At 42.7% G+C, this 18,056-nt stretch overlaps 1 protein-coding gene across 1 annotated transcript in view; it reads right to left on the reverse strand.

Annotated features, from left to right (window-relative positions):
• Nucleotides 1-17,652, reverse strand: part of mtrex (Mtr4 exosome RNA helicase) — a 33,658-nt gene extending 16,006 nt beyond the window's left edge. Inside the window, exons 1-15 of the mRNA XM_072659702.1 lie at nucleotides 17,540-17,652; nucleotides 16,410-16,553; nucleotides 15,039-15,105; nucleotides 14,710-14,772; nucleotides 14,441-14,553; nucleotides 13,506-13,680; nucleotides 13,080-13,170; nucleotides 12,786-12,910; nucleotides 11,907-12,005; nucleotides 10,894-11,011; nucleotides 10,465-10,596; nucleotides 8,734-8,813; nucleotides 6,051-6,161; nucleotides 5,390-5,491; nucleotides 2,481-2,606 (exon numbers count right to left, since the gene is read on the reverse strand). Coding sequence (XP_072515803.1) covers nucleotides 2,481-2,606; nucleotides 5,390-5,491; nucleotides 6,051-6,161; nucleotides 8,734-8,813; nucleotides 10,465-10,596; nucleotides 10,894-11,011; nucleotides 11,907-12,005; nucleotides 12,786-12,910; nucleotides 13,080-13,170; nucleotides 13,506-13,680; nucleotides 14,441-14,553; nucleotides 14,710-14,772; nucleotides 15,039-15,105; nucleotides 16,410-16,553; nucleotides 17,540-17,640 — 1,647 coding nt within the window. The 5' untranslated portion in view covers nucleotides 17,641-17,652. The remainder of the gene's footprint in view (nucleotides 1-2,480; nucleotides 2,607-5,389; nucleotides 5,492-6,050; nucleotides 6,162-8,733; nucleotides 8,814-10,464; nucleotides 10,597-10,893; nucleotides 11,012-11,906; nucleotides 12,006-12,785; nucleotides 12,911-13,079; nucleotides 13,171-13,505; nucleotides 13,681-14,440; nucleotides 14,554-14,709; nucleotides 14,773-15,038; nucleotides 15,106-16,409; nucleotides 16,554-17,539) is intronic.
• Between the last annotated feature and the right edge of the window lie 404 nt (nucleotides 17,653-18,056).

Below are 18,056 nucleotides of genomic sequence, written 5' to 3' on the forward strand. Positions count from 1 at the left end.
GAATGCCATGTCTAAAGACCTTAAAGAGAGAGTGTGTGTGTGTGTGTGTGTGTGTTTGTGTCTCTGTAGAGATTGAGTGGCGAAAAAAGGCGGCAGAGCAGGGCAAAGCTGTGGAGGACGACGAGTTCGAGGACCTGACTGAGGACGCGAAGAGACTGCAGGAACAGGAACTTAATAAGGTAAGAGGAGGCGCACACACACACAGAGAGAGACACACACACAGAGACACACACACACACAGAGAGACACACACACACACAGAGAGACACACACACACACACACACAGAGAGACACACACACACACACACACAGAGAGACACACACACACACACACAGAGAGACACACACACACACACACAGAGAGACACACACACACACACACAGAGAGACACACACACACACACACACACACACACACACACACACACACACACACACACACACACACACACACACACACACACACACACACACACACACACACACACACACACAGAGAGACACACACACAGCACTCTGTCCTGTACCATCCTCATCACTGTCAGAGCGGCTTTTATCTGTGAGGCTCTGTGAGGCTCGGTGAGGCGGTGTGTCTGAGAACACTGTGTTCTTCCTCAAACGTCAGCATGATGATCATGGTGAATTATTTGCCAGGACGTTTCGCTAAGGTAATGATTAAGTCAGCCCTGATGCCCAGGTATATGGTTTATTAATGCAACAACGTTGTGTCAGATCGTGTATCAGACATGGTGATGCAAGATTCATGTATCAGTATCGCACTATCGGAAATAGTCGGATCGATGCATCCCTAATAAACGTTATTCTTTAAAAGATAAATCCACTTTCTCTTTTTTATGTCTGTAATTAAACTGTTAGAATATTAACAAGGTCAGAGGTGAAACAGAGCTGTGGTTCTACAGTGGAGGTGAAGGAAAGCAGACGTCTGAAGCTCTAATAAAAGCTCCTCACAGAAAGTTCTTCACCTAATGGTGATGAAGACGCTGTCCCATTTTTTTCAGATTTGAGATAAATTGGGTATTTCAATCCTAATCCAGTCCAGAGTCATTAAGCGTGGGGTTCAGAGCGCCATCTGGTGGCCTCAAGGCATCAAAATAACCTGATCAGGACAACCCTAATATTTCTAAGGGAAATTCATCCAGTCTAAAATGTATCACATGATTAGAGATACCACCTTACGTGCTGACAGGTTCAGGGATTATGCAATATTAGACCTATTAGATCTAAATCGCTTCTCTCTCTGGAGTCAAACACACTTCAGCTCCACTCCCAAGAAACACTGGCTGGACTAAGAAGCACCTCTGTGGTTCTAGAGGTCATTCAGCACTTCAGCAGTGTCTGCTCATCTGCTAAAGTTTCTTTTAGTGCAGGAACAACATTATTATTAATCTTAATTATTTAAGGTTCGATTTTAATGATCAAAAAACTAAATGACATTCTCTAAAATATATATATATTGACACATTGATTACTTGCATCCCAAATTCATACAAATTTAACCAGTAGAATTGGTTCCTGGGTTTTATGTTAGATATTATATTTAAACAGAATGCTGACCACATGGCTAAGAAGTTAAAACAGCCTGTTGAGTAAAGCAAGAGCTGTTCCTAAAATAAAATCCCTAACACAAAATGAGATTAGTAGCTGTTTACCAACTTCAGATGACGGGGATATTTTATACAGACATGCCCCAAAGAGAAACTGCACTTCTGTTCATCATTCTGCTTTGAGATTTATAAAACTGACTCGTCATTTAACTCATCACGGCAAACTATATGAAATGACTGGTTGGGTTCCAGGTTAAACACACTGGATTATTTTTGTGTATAATGCTGTAATTGGTCAGCTTCCATTAGACTTGTCTGAATGTGCATTTGAGGGCCATCTGGCAGACATGGACCTGTAACCCTGGCAGCTCTGATTGCAGCAAGAATTGAAACCAACAGTCCAACGCTTTCACAACAAACATTACAGAGAGAGAGCGCGGCAGAGAGAGAGCGCGGCAGAGAGAGAGAGAGAGCAGGTAACACAAGAAAACATCGTTCTCTTTAACGAGGGAGATGGAGGGCCGTCCTACCCACACAGAGAGAGAGGACAGTTATGCACCCTGGAACCTCCGGTCACTGACGGATGGCTGTGGCATCACCAAGGATTGAACTTGCAATGTTTTAATAATAATAATAATAATAATAAAAACACTTTATATGATTTAATATTTAAGTCTCTCATTTTGACAACATTTAAAGGTTTTTCTATGGGAAAAAGCCGTAATCTGTTAAGGGCACTGAAATCATGGAAAAAATAAAGGGTCGTACATCACATCAGCCAGAAGCTATTGCTATTATTATTATTATTGTTATTATTTATTAATGCTCATGTAATTGGCCCTCACAGGTGCTCCTGAGGTTCTCCTACAAACATGTGAATTAGGGTTATTAGGCTCATTTGACCTCCTGCTTACCTTCAACAGCTGTTTCCCCACAGCTGGACTCATCTTCTCGTCCACCATGAAGATGACTATTCCTCTCTCGTCCATGCCTCTCCTCCCTGCACGGCCGGACATCTGGATATACTCTCCTGAGCTAATCTGAACACACACACACACACACACACACACACATTACAGAAAAGCAGAACCAACAGCTCCAGTCAGCCTCTCTTCCAAAAGCATGCAGATTTCCTACCAAACCTCTGGATCCTGGGCTACACGGAGACTGGATGGTGACCTATACACACACTTCTGTAGGTAACGTGGATATCCAGGTAATATACTGAATGCGAATGAGCTTGGCTCTGATTGGCTGCCCTGCACCTCATTTAATGAGCTCTCATTAAAGCATCAGCATGAACAGAGGAGTAAACCTGTCAGTAGGCTGAACATGCGGTTTTCTTTCAGGTCTTTCTGTATGGATAAAGGATTGAGGGAAAGGGGGGGGGGGGGTATTGTGATATTTGTGCAGTCCCTTAACATTCGTTCTATAACGTCAGGTCCAAGCGTTCAGACTGGGCGCGGGAGCGGGACATACGATGCCTCAGCTTTTTCTGCAGCAGGAGGAATAAAAGCCCTCTCTACATCCTGAGGCAGATTCGCTTACATGTGTCCTCACAGAAGGATAAATCAGCCCTCAGACGTTTACTGGTTGAAAGCTCTGGTTAAGCCCCGACTCCCACTGCAACGTTGCTACACAGATGCCTGGACAGTGAAGAGAGGTCAGTCATAGTGTCGGCTCCAGAGCCAACCTGCTCCAATGACTTCCCGAACCTCCTCTCAGCTCGGTCCACGTGCAACACCGCTCGCGCTCTGCGTGTTCCACAGTCCATCACCGTCATGTGGGTCTGATTAATCCATTTCCCCTCTCAGATCTCAACACAGGCAAGAAAGAAAAACAGCCCAGCCGGCCAGAGCGCCTTCATACCACAACTACAGCTCTTGATCTGCAGATGCCAAAAACAAAAAAAAGGTCCAGAGAAAGCCTCGCAAATTGCATGTCCGGGGTCCAGGGCTAGTGTCCAGTTTTTAAAGGGCCAATACTCCATATTCAGTCTTGTATTTGATCTTCACAAACATCTGGACAGCCATTGATGAGGTTTGTGAGTTGGTTTACACACACACACACACATTATATATATATATATATAATTTTTTTTTACATTTGTTATTTATATTTTCAAAATATATTTATTTATAAATAAAATATTGTATATCTTAAAACATGTATTTAAATATCACAATATCCCCCCCCCCATATCACCCACCTCTAATAAAAGCAAGTTAAACATTTTTTTAAAATAAATTATAAAATAAATTATCCCATTTTCTCCCCAATTTGGACAGCCAATTACCCAACCCGGACATAACCCCCCACCAGTGACGGCCAGCACCGTAGCGAAGTCATGTGAGGGGAGAGTGTCTACCCATCTACCCACCCTGGAGAGGGCAAGGCCAACTGTGCTCTCTTTGGGCCTTGACTGCCGATGGCAAGCAGCATGCCCGGGATTCGAACCAGCGAACCAGCTAAATTAATCTCTTCAAATCTTTCAAATTATGAGTCACTTACGCTCTGCCGAGTCCAAGACCAATGTCTATAAATTAACTTGTTCTGATTGGCTGCCGATCAGGTCCTGCCCCTCATTTACAATGCACTGGAGGCTGCTTGGGGGAAGTCAAGGTTATGACATCACAACCATGAGGCAGTTTCTGCAGCTCAGAGGGGTTCATTCTGTGTCCACAGGCTCCATAAAAAGTGCAAAGTTAATCCAGTTTCCTGTGCTATGAATTCTCTTATGACATCACAACCATGAGACTTTAAAAACTGGTCATTTCTGCAGCGGAGTTTCCTTCACATGGTCTGAGGAGTGACTTTCGGGAAAAGTGGTGTTTTTATGTAGCAAACGTTTCTGTAAGAGCAACAAGCAGCCATGTTCTCAGGCTATGAGCCCTTTAATAAGAGCCCCTCCATCACACACGGAGCAGCCTGGGGATCCAGTGGAGACATGGTAGAGGTTCTGCTTTGTTCAGTTCTGGCAGACTCCGACACCAGATGTTCCTCACAAAGTGTTCTGGATGGCAGCTCCCTCTCAGCTCCACGCCAGAACAGAGACGCCAAGAACTTTAATTTTATATTTATTTGTTTAATTCTAATTCCAACAGCTCGAGTCACTGCCTTCTGCTCACACAAACAATACGTGGCCTTTTGGACCGGATTCCAGACCCGAGGGCTTACGTGTGTGTGTGTGTGTGCCTGGAGCATTATCCATATGGGAATACTTTTACATGGGGAGGGGCAGTAATGTAATAATGAGTTCCAGTATTTGTAAAGATACCCACAGCTTTAACTGGCTATAACACTGACTGAGCTTATGAGTTCTTAGGGTCGCAAAATTTCTGGAATTTTGGGAAATTTACCATGGAAATGACTGGGTAATTATGGGAATTAATGGGAATCAAATAGGAATATTCAAAGCTAAAAGTGAGAAACTTGAATATATTGGATAAAATTTATATACTGAAGCAAAATCTTGGCTAAAATTATTAGATATGAGACCAAAACAGTTGAATAGCAAAGCTGCTCCTCAATCCCAGACACACTGTACATTACACACTGCAGGGCTACTGAGAGACCACGCCCCCCTGCAGTCACTGTCTATTCCTCAATCACATGTACAGCACATGTCCAGATGATTTCTAGAAACCGGACACTCACCACTACTGAAAGAATAAGTTCCTGAGCTAAAGACGTCGGTAACTTACTGTAAATATATTAAGTTTTTAACTGAAATAACTGCTGAGTATTGAGGACTGAGTCTCTGTACACTTCTACTTTACTATCAATCAGTGTGTCTGCTGGGCGAGGGTATATGTGCACGTACCCAGCGGAAATCCTTCCCATCAAACTTGCGTGCGCTGGTGAACAGCACGGTTCGAGCAGGCATGTTGATCCCCATGGCAAACGTCTCTGTAGCAAACAAAGCCTGGGAGAAAATACATCAATAATAAATAAATAAAAACTATTAAATTCAATTACATGAATACATAATTTCATATTTTAGTAAAAGGAAACAATACACCGTCAAGGATTACGACCATCAGTGGACTTTTAGACTCTACTGCAGTTTGTGGATTATTAGCCAGGTCATTCTCCAACTGGTGGAGCTTTAGCCATGCCGTTCTGCTATCTAGGTTTTTTTTTTTTCGCTGCACCATTTACATTTACGGCATTTAGCAGATGCTCTTATCCAGAGCGACTTACAAAGTGCTTTGCTATTTACCCAAGAAAAGCCTTAGCTAGTTAGAATAGACCAATAATTCAAAAGAAACCTCTAAGCTTAGACATTACTAAACACAATACAACCATTTTCCTACTGGTGTATTTCCAGTTTATTAGAATATTGGATTTTATTGATGCATCATTTTTCGTTATTAGCAGAATGAGCTTCCCTCACTAGAACCTTATTAACTAGATGATGAACTCTCTCCACTGTGATGGAGCAGGAGATTTCTAATCCATACAAAAACCTCAGAAACTCCTACCTTGAGAAGACCTTCAGAGAAGAGGATCTCGATGGTCTCCTTGAGGATGGGCAGCAGTCCGCCATGATGGATCCCAATACCTCTCTTCAGCAAAGGAAGAACGTGCTCCACCTGAAGACAGAAGGAGAAAAAGGTATGACGTCATCTTAAAGCTTGAATTAACTTGAATGACATAATCCGATCTATTAGAGATTACTGAACACCTCCAGAGAGTTTGAGGAGTGGGATTTAGGAATGTGGCTGGATTCATGCCAATTCTGCGGATGCGGATCTGCTACCGGTGGATGTTTAGCTGTGGCATTCTGGAGCAGCAGGAAGCGTTTCTGATAAAATGGCCCAGTGTAGCCCACAGCAAGTGAACATAAGCTGACAGGTCAGTGTAGAGCAAGTTCACAGCTCTTAATGACCCAGAGTCCAGGAACTTCCCTCCCAATGCAAAAGCATGGTCCGGCTGGGGTTACTGGGCCTGATCATACACATTAGCGTACCTAAGCCTGTCCAGCTATTCTGAGTGAGTCAGGAATGGCCTACGAGATGACCTAAGGACTAGCTCATGGAAAAACACTGCAAGTACGTCTACATGCCAAAAAACACAAACTCTGGCCATCCCGGCTGAGTGACGGGGGAATGTTGCTTAACATTTACGCTAAAAGCAAAATTGGAGCCGAGCTGTCCTTCCAGCCTCAAACGCAACCTCGCAGCATTGCGAAAGCCACCATGAGTCAGAGCAACAGGGGGAGAGGACATGGAGCTATGGGAAGGTCCATCAATGAGGAGCACTGGGGGGGGCTGCAGAGTTCAGGCCAGTTACAGTGATGGGTGAATGATCAAGCTTTAAGAGGTTTTCTACTACAGCTACGAGGCTGAAGGAGCGTAGAAGTAGGTCTGTCTCGGTCCCTGTCTGTCTCGGTCCCTGTCTGTCTCGGTCCCTGTCTGTCTCGGTCCCTGTCTGTCTCGGGTCAGAAATGAGGAGAGTGGACACTGACTCATGATGTCTGTTTAGAAATAAAGTTCTGCCTAAGAGCTTGCTGATTATGCTGCAAGTGCAGGATATTGTGGCACTAATGAGGAAGCCCTTATAGCTAAGAGAAATTACTTAATATTAATATTATGAATACTAAAGGGATCGGGAGCATAAAACCTCTGAACAACACTGTACAGAAATGCGCAGCAAACAATAAACCCAAAAGTGGAGGTTGTTTTAGTTTTCAGACCGCACCTATACGGACTGGAGAGGGAACTGACCTCCTCCAATTTCCTGATCATCATCAAAAACTTATTTAAAGCACCAGATGGCTCAACATGCTCATGCTCAGCCTTTCTGTGGTGCAAAAAAATAAAAGTTCAGCTTTTAACTGGAGGAGATTTTACACCCTGTACTAATTTGCGTGTTTGTCTGAAGGCTGTTAGAGTTGTTTTATGGATCTAAGCAATTCAGAAGTTAAAAATAGCTCAGGGAAGCTCAGCCTGAGAACATGGGGAGAATTAGGAAACCAAAAAGAGGCACCACACACACACCCTCCCTTTAAAAAAAAAAAAAAGTGAAAACAAATACTGAAAGGTTATCACCACTAACACACACATACACACACACACACACGTACACACACACACACACTTTCAACACAAGCCTGAGAGAATCCAATCAGAATCACATAGCTACAGCACTGACCCATACTGACCTTACGAAGAACCGGACTACAGTGCTGGGGTCGTACTGCACACCAAGGTGCTTTTCCTTAGTCCTTTCAGTGGGACGGATGTGTGGTTTGGGGGCTTGATTTAGACTATGATCTTATCCACCACAGCAGATTACTAATCCAACAACCAATCATGTGGCAGCAAAATGGTCAAATGATCACAACAGAATGATCTCACAGCGGTTTTGAGAGTGGCTAGAGTGCTTCTAGAACTGCTGATTTCTAGGAATTTTTGGCACAGACCAGAGAATGGTCAGACTGGACTGAACACCACCTCCAACCGTGAGGAGGATGAGCTACAACAGGAGAAGAACCACATCAGGTTCCACTTCCGTCAGATTCACAGCTGAAGACTGGAGAAACGTAGCCTGGTCTAGTAAACCTGGGTTTCTGCTGAGGCTCACAGATGGTAGGGGCTGAAATTGGCACAATGGTGAATCCATGGACACAACCTGCAGTCCAGGCTGGTGGAGGTGGTGTGGTGGTACACTGAGCTGTTAATACCAACCAATCATCGCGTGAAGACCACACACTATGAGTATTGTTGCTGACCATGTGCATCCCTTCATGACTACCTTCTTCTACAATGGATACTTCCAGCATGATGATGCACCATCTCACACAGCAGAAGTCTCTCAAACTGGTTTCATGAACATGACCGTAAGTTCAGCGCTCTTCAGGTATGACAGTGCTTCTGAAAGATCTGCTGGAACTACCTGAAACTTTTTGTAAACAAGGACCAGACTCTCAGGAAGGTCTCCAACATCTTGTGGAATCCAATGCCATGAGGAACTGAGGCTGTTCTGAGAGGAAAGGGAGGACCTACCCAGTATTAGTGTAGTGTAGGGTCCCAATAGAGTGGAGCCAGAACAGACTAAGGGGCCTGGTCACGGTGGAACCACTGTGTGGGCTTTAGCATGATGGCACCCCCCCCATGTCCCCTTAGTAGTTACATCACCAGTGATAGGAAAATGTATTCATACCTGTGGTAACTTCTTGTCCTCATCAGACAGGCAGTCAATGGCATTGCTGAAAACTTCCTCCACCAGTTTCTTCTCGTCATCTAGATGAAGAGATTGGAGAAACACATCGACTGGTTAAAGCACCTGGTCGGAAACACTGGCGGAGAGATGGAGAACTTCAAGTGCTTTTGGCATAAAGAGAAAAATGTTCCATCATTATATTACACACACGGCAGGAGTCAGAAAGAAAGATGGACATGGGAAGGGAAGGGAAACAAAAGAAACCAGGAGGTGGATGTAAAAAAATGAGAGAGAGAGAGAATTTTGAAAGGAATATAAATAAGCTGGGTGATTATATTTATACTGGAAGGGTAAATTGGATAAATAAGATTTTAGCGCTGTAAAGTGATTGATGGGAGGAAAGCAGGCAAAACCAACAAATGTGTGCATGTTAACACATGTTGACCCACCCTGGAGACTAAAAATTTCAAGACAGGCTTTTAAACTGAAATACACAGTTTACAGGGTCGAAACACAGTCGCCAGAAACAAAGTTAGCACTGCATCACCTTCACTAACGTTTTCAGCAAGCTTTATCGAACTGGGATTATCAAACGAAATCAACTGACAAACTGCACAAATAATGCTCTATAATGTTCATATGATCCACACGCTCATTCTGACAGACTAATACACTACAGGAAGCGTAGGGGGCGCTCTATAATGCTCTATAATGTTCATATGATCCACACGCTCATTCTGACAGACTAATACACTACAGGAAGCGTAGGGGGCGCTCTATAATGCTCTATAATGTTCATATGATCCACACGCTCATTCTGACAGACTAATACACTACAGGAAGCGTAGGGGGCGCTCTATAATGCTCTGTAATGTTCATATGATCCACACGCTCATTCTGACAGACTGTAATACACTACAGGAAGCATAGGGGGTGCTCTATAATGCACTATAATGTTTCATATGATCCGCATGCTCATTCTGACAGACTGTAATACACTACAGGAAGAGCAGGGGGCGCTCTATAATGTTCATATGATCCACACGCTCAATCTGACAGACTGTAATACTACAGGAAGAGTAGAGGGCGCTCTATAATGCTGTATAATGTTCATATGATCCACACGCTCAATCTGACAGACTGTAATACACTACAGGAAGCATAGGGGGCGCTCTATAATGCACTATAATGTTTCATATGATCCGCATGCTCATTCTGACAGACTGTAATACACTACAGGAAGAGTAGAGGGCGCTCTATAATGCTGTATAATGTTCATATGATCCACACGCTCAATCTGACAGACTGTAATACACTACAGGAAGCATAGGGGGCGCTCTATAATGCACTATAATGTTTCATATGATCCGCATGCTCATTCTGACAGACTGTAATACACTACAGGAAGAGCAGGGGGCGCTCTATAATGCTCTATAATGTTCATATGATCCACACGCTCATTCTGACAGACTGTAATACACTACAGGAAGAGTAGAGGGCGCTCTATAATGCTCTATAATGGTCATATGATCCACACGCTCATTCTGACAGACTGTAATACACTACAGGAAGCGTTGGGGGGGCGCTCTATGATGCTCATATGATCCACACGCTCATTCTGACAGACTGTAATACACTACAGGAAGAGTAGGGGGCGCTCTATAATGCTCTATGAAATGTTCATATGTACCAACATATGTAAAACAGCAGTTACGGTGTGTTTCACATTACCTGTATTAAAGTCCAGTTTGGAGACCTGCAGAGCGTAGGCCTCACACTCCTTCTTGCTGAAGCTGAAGATGATGACAGGTTGGAAGTTCCTCTCCATGATCATCTTCACGATCTTAAACACGTTGGACGGACCTGCAGAGACACAGTGTTAAATCAGTGATGCAGATAAATGACAAACACCCCTCACACACACACACACACACACACACACACACACACACACACACACCAAAAAGAGAACAAACACTCAGAAAAGGGGAAAAAAAAACAAAAAAAACAAAAACCAAACCCGCACCGATCAAACGTTCAGACCTAACCCCATTTCATACAGAATTAAATAAGGTCCAAACCCGACCCGAACTCTCTCCCCTCCAGGAGCTTGACCCCGTTCCTGATTTCTCTGAGAGAAGCGTTCTTTCAAACCCTCACCTTTAGTGCCTCCTCTCCTGCCTTTGGGGTCCCATTTCCCCCCGCTGCTCGCCCCCTGGTCTCCAGCGTCCCGCAGAACCTGCATGGCTGTGTTGAAGTTATCTTCTCTGAACTCACCCTACAAACAAAAACAAATAAATATATAAATACACAAATAAATAAACATTCAATATGAACTGTGTGTGTTAGACCTCAGCACAAGAGACGACAGTATTTGCTAAAGTAAAGAACCCCAGACATGATCAGTCACTAACATCACAAATACAGTTTTATTGGGTTTAGTTAAAATATTATTTTAATACTCTGTATACTGATTAATTCATACAGGGACGTGTTGGCAGCCTCCCCTTCTTCATAAACTGGGTTTTATGGTTTTAATATTGATGAACTGGGTGATGTTCTGCTCTGTGATTAACATTTTATTATTTTAAAGTACAGAGTCCTTGTGCACCTTGAAAGGCACATTTATGTAAAACAGGAGAAGCAGGAGGACAAAAAGGAGGAGGACGACGAGAGGGAGAAGAAGGAGGAGGAGGACAAAAAGGAGGAGGACGACGAGAGGGAGAAGAAGGAGGAGGAGGACAAAAAGGAGGAGGACGACGAGAGGGAGAAGAAGGAGGAGGAGGACAAAAAGGAGGAGGAGAATCGATCAATCTAAGGGATTGTGATTAAAATAATCAGCCATTCAGCTTAAATGCAGCACTTTTATATTTAGAAATAATGATGTGTGCCGTCCCTGTGAAATCAGTAAAATAATAAAATACTAAACACGTAATTGATTGACACATGGCTTATTGACTATTATTAATATAAGTAGTAATAAAGTAATTAAGTAATTTAATAATGTAGAAAAACCCAGATTCTCCGTTATCTGAAGAACGGCGGTTAAAGGCTAAGCCCAGCCTGCAGCAGCTAAAGCCAGACTACGCTCTCCCTCACAGTTCAGCAGCCTGCCTGTCCGTCCTCCCCTCTCCTCCCCTCTCAGACACTGAGCAACAGAAAGCCAGTCTTACATTCTCATCCACGACCAGGTGAAGTCCGTCGCCCCCTGCTGGAAAGATGTAATGCTGCAGGGGAGTGGGGCGGTAGTCTGTGTAAACCACGTGGCACGGCTGCAAACAAACAAATCAGGAACACAAAATCAGCCGATGTGTTTAGAACCGCCAAGAACACCAACACTCAGAACCTGATTAACCCTCCCTTTACCTTCCCTTCTTCAGGTTCACGTATGTGGTAAAAGCGGGGGCTGGGGCTGCACCTCGCTCCCAGCACAGCATTCATCACAATACAGGTGTTTATCAATCAATTAATTGCAATGTGTTACTGATGGGTAATCTCAGCAGCTCAGCCATGACAAACGTGCAGCAAACAGCAAGCTGGGTGTAGAGGCTATAGAACAGGGTTGTGGGTTCGATACCCAGGTTTAGCAAACTTTGAGCAAGGCCCTTTACCCTCCTTTTACCCTAGAAACGGGGCCAGGGGGTGAATCCTGACCCATCCCAAAAACAGCCAGTGCAACACACACACAGTGGACAGTGAGCACACATGCCCGGAGCCACTGCTGCAGCACCCTGGAGCAGAGAGAGGGTGAAGGGCCTTGCTCAAGGACCCAACAGTGGCAGCTTGCTGAGCCTGGGTATCGAACCCACAACCCTGTCATCAACAGCCTGGAGCTCTAACTGCTGAGCACCACTGTCCCACTGTGTGATGTTAGCTGTGCGTGTGTTCCTGCGGGGCAGGAAAGGGTCAGAGTAAACCAAGGAGATTTGATTGGATTGATTTTGGCCGATACACAAGTTTTTAGGGTTATTATCACCATAATAACACCATAAGTGACATCGCTCCACCCCTAGCATAATAACCACTACAGAAGAGCAGGGATGCTGAAGTACCTGTTTGTGCAGGTGGCAGATCCACTCCGCAAACTGGCGAGCGTTGGGAATGGTGGCCGACAGGAAGACATAATGGACGTTATCAGGAAGCAGGATGATCGTCTCCTCCCAAACCACACCTCGCTCTGCAGACGCAGACACACACACACACACACACACACACACACACACACACGTTTGTTTTACTATACACAGTAAGAACTTTTTAAATTGTAGGCAGGTAACACGTCTACACCTAAACGTAACCTCAATATCTGAAGGACATTGGGCAGACAGCTAACGGCCGTGACTTACCCGAGTCCCTCATGTAGTGAATCTCGTCGAAGATGACCCAGGCCACCTCCCGCATCACTTCGGACCCTCGATACAGCATGCTCCTCAAAATCTGAAAAATGTAAGACCAGGCTCAAATTTAATTATAATAAATGTGCTAAATCCAAACAAACAATACGGTAAATATTTATTATTGACAAATCTGCTATAATTTTATCAAAAACTAAATAGAACTGACCTGACCTTAGAAACACACTAAAATGACTACATCCTCCACAGAGGAGAGAGCAGCGGGTCATTTCTATCAACATTCAAATGATTTATTAATTGTTAATAAACTGATTTCTCTGACTGGACGGAGTCACTGTAGAGAAATATTACAAGCATGGAAACAAAAACACAAACACTGAATTTTTCACCAGTCCAGCTGCGCGTCTGCAGACGTACCTCTGTGGTCATGACGAGGCAGGACGCTGTGGGGTTGATTGTGACGTCTCCGGTCATCAGACCCACGTCCTGAAACTCCTCGTACATCTCCCTGTACTTCTGATTACTCAGAGCTTTGATGGGGCTGGTGAAGATCACACGCTGTTTCTCTCTCAGAGCCAGAGCAATCGCATACCTACAGACACACACACACTTTATGAAGGACAAGAACAAGTGAGAGTCTTCTGAAAGGGACCTCTATATTAAACAATACATACTGGAATAAACACACTTTACAATTATCAGACTAAAAACGGCAAATTCATACTGGATTGAGAATTGTGCTGCAATTCATACTGGATTAAAATCCACTATTATTGTCATACTATAAGAACTGCACACACTGCAGATTCATACTACGAAATACAATGACTACACAATTAAGAGTCTACAGACACTGCAGATTCATACTGGACTGAATTATGAATTTACTATGAATTATTACTGTTAGACTACAGACACTGCAGATTTATTACTGTTATACTATAATAACTGCACACACTGCAGATTCATACTGGATTCAAATCACAATTGTTATACTATTACACAATTATACGTTATGTTATACTATAATTACAATATACAATTATTACTGTTACACCATCAGAACTGCATACACTGCAGATTCATACTGGAATACAATGACTACACAATTATTATTAAGAGTCTACAGACATCACAGATTCATACTGGGTTGAAAATTGTGCCACAATTATTATTACTGTTAGACTACAGACATTGTAAATTCACACTGGATTTAAATTTTAAACAATTATTATTGTTATACTATAGGAGCCACACACTGCGGATTCATACTGGAATACCTAATAATAATTCCTGTGTGCCTACAGACACTGCAGATTCAGACTGGATAAAGAACAGCACATTAGACTCACTCAGCACACACAGTCTTCCCGGCGGAGGTGTGAGCAGACACTAGGACTGACTGATTGTTGTCGATACAGAGAATGGCCTCCCTCTGGAAGGGGTCCAGAATGAAGGGGTACTCCTGCAGAAGACAAGACGTCAGGAGAGACGGAGAGACATGATTAAAGCATCGACTAATCCTTCCCAGCCATCAACCACATCCCACTCTACCCCAGTCATTCATTTATTAAATACACATCAACAGAAACCCTACAGACACCTCACTGCAGCAAGTTACCTTGGCTGCTTTCCCGACTCGCGGCTTCAGCTGCGTGTACTCCTCATCTGCCGGCAGCGCCACCTTTGGGTGCAGAGATTAAAGCTTTGAGCAGACAAGCTACTGAATTCAACCTGTTTCCCTAGCCTGTAACAGTCAGTATAAATAAATAAATAAATAAATAAAATATAATAAAATTATATAATTATTTAATATTAATAATATATAATAAAATAAAAATGATAAATAATGCACAAAATTATTTATTTATTTATTAATCTGATGCATCAAGATTTGTACAATCTTAACAGGTGGTGAAAGCAGGCAGTGAATTGTGTGTGCAGACTCACTTCATGCGTGCAGCCCTCCACCGTCTCCACCTGCTCCACCTTCACTTTAGGCATCAGGTCTGTGAGACTGAGAGAAATCAAGCTACTTACTGGACAATTTCAACAACACCTTCATATTTATTCAAATACAGGGATTCAGATCACATTGTTTATGGGTTATTACAGTGATTTAAGCCACACTGAAGCTACACTATGCAAATGGTGACTCTCTAACCAATCACACTGGCTTTTACAGTGTGCAGCGAGGATCCTGCTGAAGGGGTCACTTCAAAAAACATGAGCTACAGTGCCCAACAGTCAGCCCAGATCAAGAGGTCAAACTAGAAAAATACAGACAATGAAAGAAATTGTGTATTTTTTTTTTTTTATAAACTACAAATTCATACTGGACTGAAAACTGCGCTACAATTATTGCTGATTGACTACAGTCACTGCAGATTCATACTGGATCCAAATCCACAATTATGGTTATACCTTAAGAACTGCACACACTGCAGATTCATACTGGATTGAAAATTGCTCTACAATTATTGCTGATTGACTACACTCACTGCAGATTCATACTGGATCCAAATCCACAATTATTTTTGTCATTCACTAAGAACTGCACACACTGCAGAATCATACTGAAAAAAAAATCACATTTTTATTTAAGAGTCTACACACACACGGCAGATTCATACTGGATTCAAATCCACAAATATTTTGATCATACCTTAAGAACTGCACACACTGCAAATTCATACTGGAATACAATGACTACACAATTATTATTAAGAGTCTACAGAAATCACAGATTCATACTGGATCCAAATCCACAATAACTTATACTATAGGAACTGCACACACTGCAGATTCATACTGGAATAAAATCACTACACAATTATTACCTCAAGTCTACAGTCATCGCAGATTCATACTGGATCCATATCTACAATTATTACTGCTATACTATAGGAACTGCACACACTGCAGATTCATACTGGGTCCAAATCCACAATTACTGCTATACTATAGGAACTGCACACACTTCAGATTCATACTGGATTGAAAATTGCTCTACAATTATTGCTGTTTGAGTACAGTCACTGCAGATTCATACTGGATCCAAATCCACAATTATTTTTGTCATACGAAAAGAACTGCACACACTGCAAATTCATACTGGAATATAACGACTATACAATTAATAACACAAGTCTACAGACATTGCAGATTCATACTGGATCCAAATCCACAATTATTGTTATACTATATGAACTACACACTGCAGATTCATACTGGAATACAATGACTACACAATTATTTATTAATTAATTCAGTGTAAATTCAGACCATCGGAGAGGATTCTACCGTGAGGGGTAGCCTTACTTGATCTCCTCTGCTGACACAGTTTCTAGCTTAGCTTTTTTACCGAACACCACCTCCTCTCCACCATCGTTATCCGCCTCACGCTTCGCCCGCGACACAGACGGAGACTCTGCCTTTTCTTTGCCATGAGCGCCAGCAGCTTTCCTGAAAAACAGACACATGAAGACCCAATTAGTGCTGATTTACTAGGGAACACTAGGGACTGGGATCAGTCACTACAGGCCCCACAGTCATCAACGGCAATGGTGTGTGATTGGTGTGGAACACTGGAGTTCGGTTCCCGGCCTGGGTGACTATACCGCTCTACACCAATAGTCCCAGAGCCCTCAGGCAAGACTGAACGGACCAACCCCTCCTGATCAGCTTCAAGTACGGCCCGGCTCGACCCGCCATCCTTTAAGATCCACAGAAGACGAGCGTCCATTCTTTTTTTTTCTGTCCTGCACTGAAGTGATGGACCGAACTTCCCCTGGGTGTCCGAACAGCAGGGAGTCCAACGCTCGCTGTCCTCAAACCCAGACTGAAGACCCTCCTCTTCTGAGAGTGCTCAGGCGAAGAGAAGAGTACTATGGTCTCCATATTCACTTGTGTATTTAGTAGAGGCCACTGGATCCTAGTCATTTTATCTTTATAGGCATCTATAGGGCTTAATAAGTGATTGAAATATTTGAAAGATACTAAATTCATTTTAATAGCAAGTCTATCAGCTATATTTTGAACTGTAAACATACATTAAGTGCTATATGTTATATGGACATATATGCTGGATGGACTTATTAGGCTTATTAAGTCTTTTAAAGCTTTTATTGTGCATATTTGGTGTTTTCTGGGGGTTTTAACGTGTGAATGGATGTTGTAGGGCAAGAATTCATCAATATAATGCGGGTTAGTGAAGCTCTAACATGTGGCATGGGAGCTAACCGTCTACAGCCTGCTGCTTATCCTAATTCTCCGTTCCACCTTAAATGGTGCAGCAGTTCCATTCTGGCGCCTGAGGCGCCAGAATGGAACTGCTGCACCATTTAAGGTGGAACGGAGAATTACACAGAAAGCTAACTCCAGCTCCGTCTACGTGCCATTTAAGCAGGAATTTCTTTAATAAATCCAACACCACATCATAACTCTCATACCCGACAGGAGCTGCAATATTTGGGGCTGTCGCTTTCTTGCTGGAACTCGTCTGTTCCTCCTCAAACACGCTGAACAAATCGGCTCCAAACGCGTCCGCCATGCTGCTCCAAAACGACACAAATCCCACAATGCCCTCCGCTAAAAGACCAACGCTGTAAAGCCAGAAATACACAATAAAAGTTTGATCTACTTCGATTAATTTACACACATTAAATCATAGACAACTAATTAATTAACTAATAATTTTTAACATTAACATTAATACTACGTCTTTTTTTTTACGCCAATGTGTAAAACGTTTGAAATGTTTAATGAACGTGAAAAGAATCAAGCCATATAAATACCAAATATGTTTAAATAGTGACGTATTTACATTTAATTAATCTTTTAATATTTTTTTGTAATTTCTAAAAGGTGTAGAATTGTATACAATGCATTTAGAATTATTAATATTTTTTATTAATATGTTATTAATACGTAAAAGTTTAACAAGCACTTGAGTAAGCTGCAAGTCTT

The sequence above is a fragment of the Salminus brasiliensis genome, chromosome 16 (genome assembly GCF_030463535.1).
Source record: "Salminus brasiliensis chromosome 16, fSalBra1.hap2, whole genome shotgun sequence".
Taxonomy (NCBI): Eukaryota; Metazoa; Chordata; class Actinopteri; order Characiformes; family Bryconidae; genus Salminus; species Salminus brasiliensis.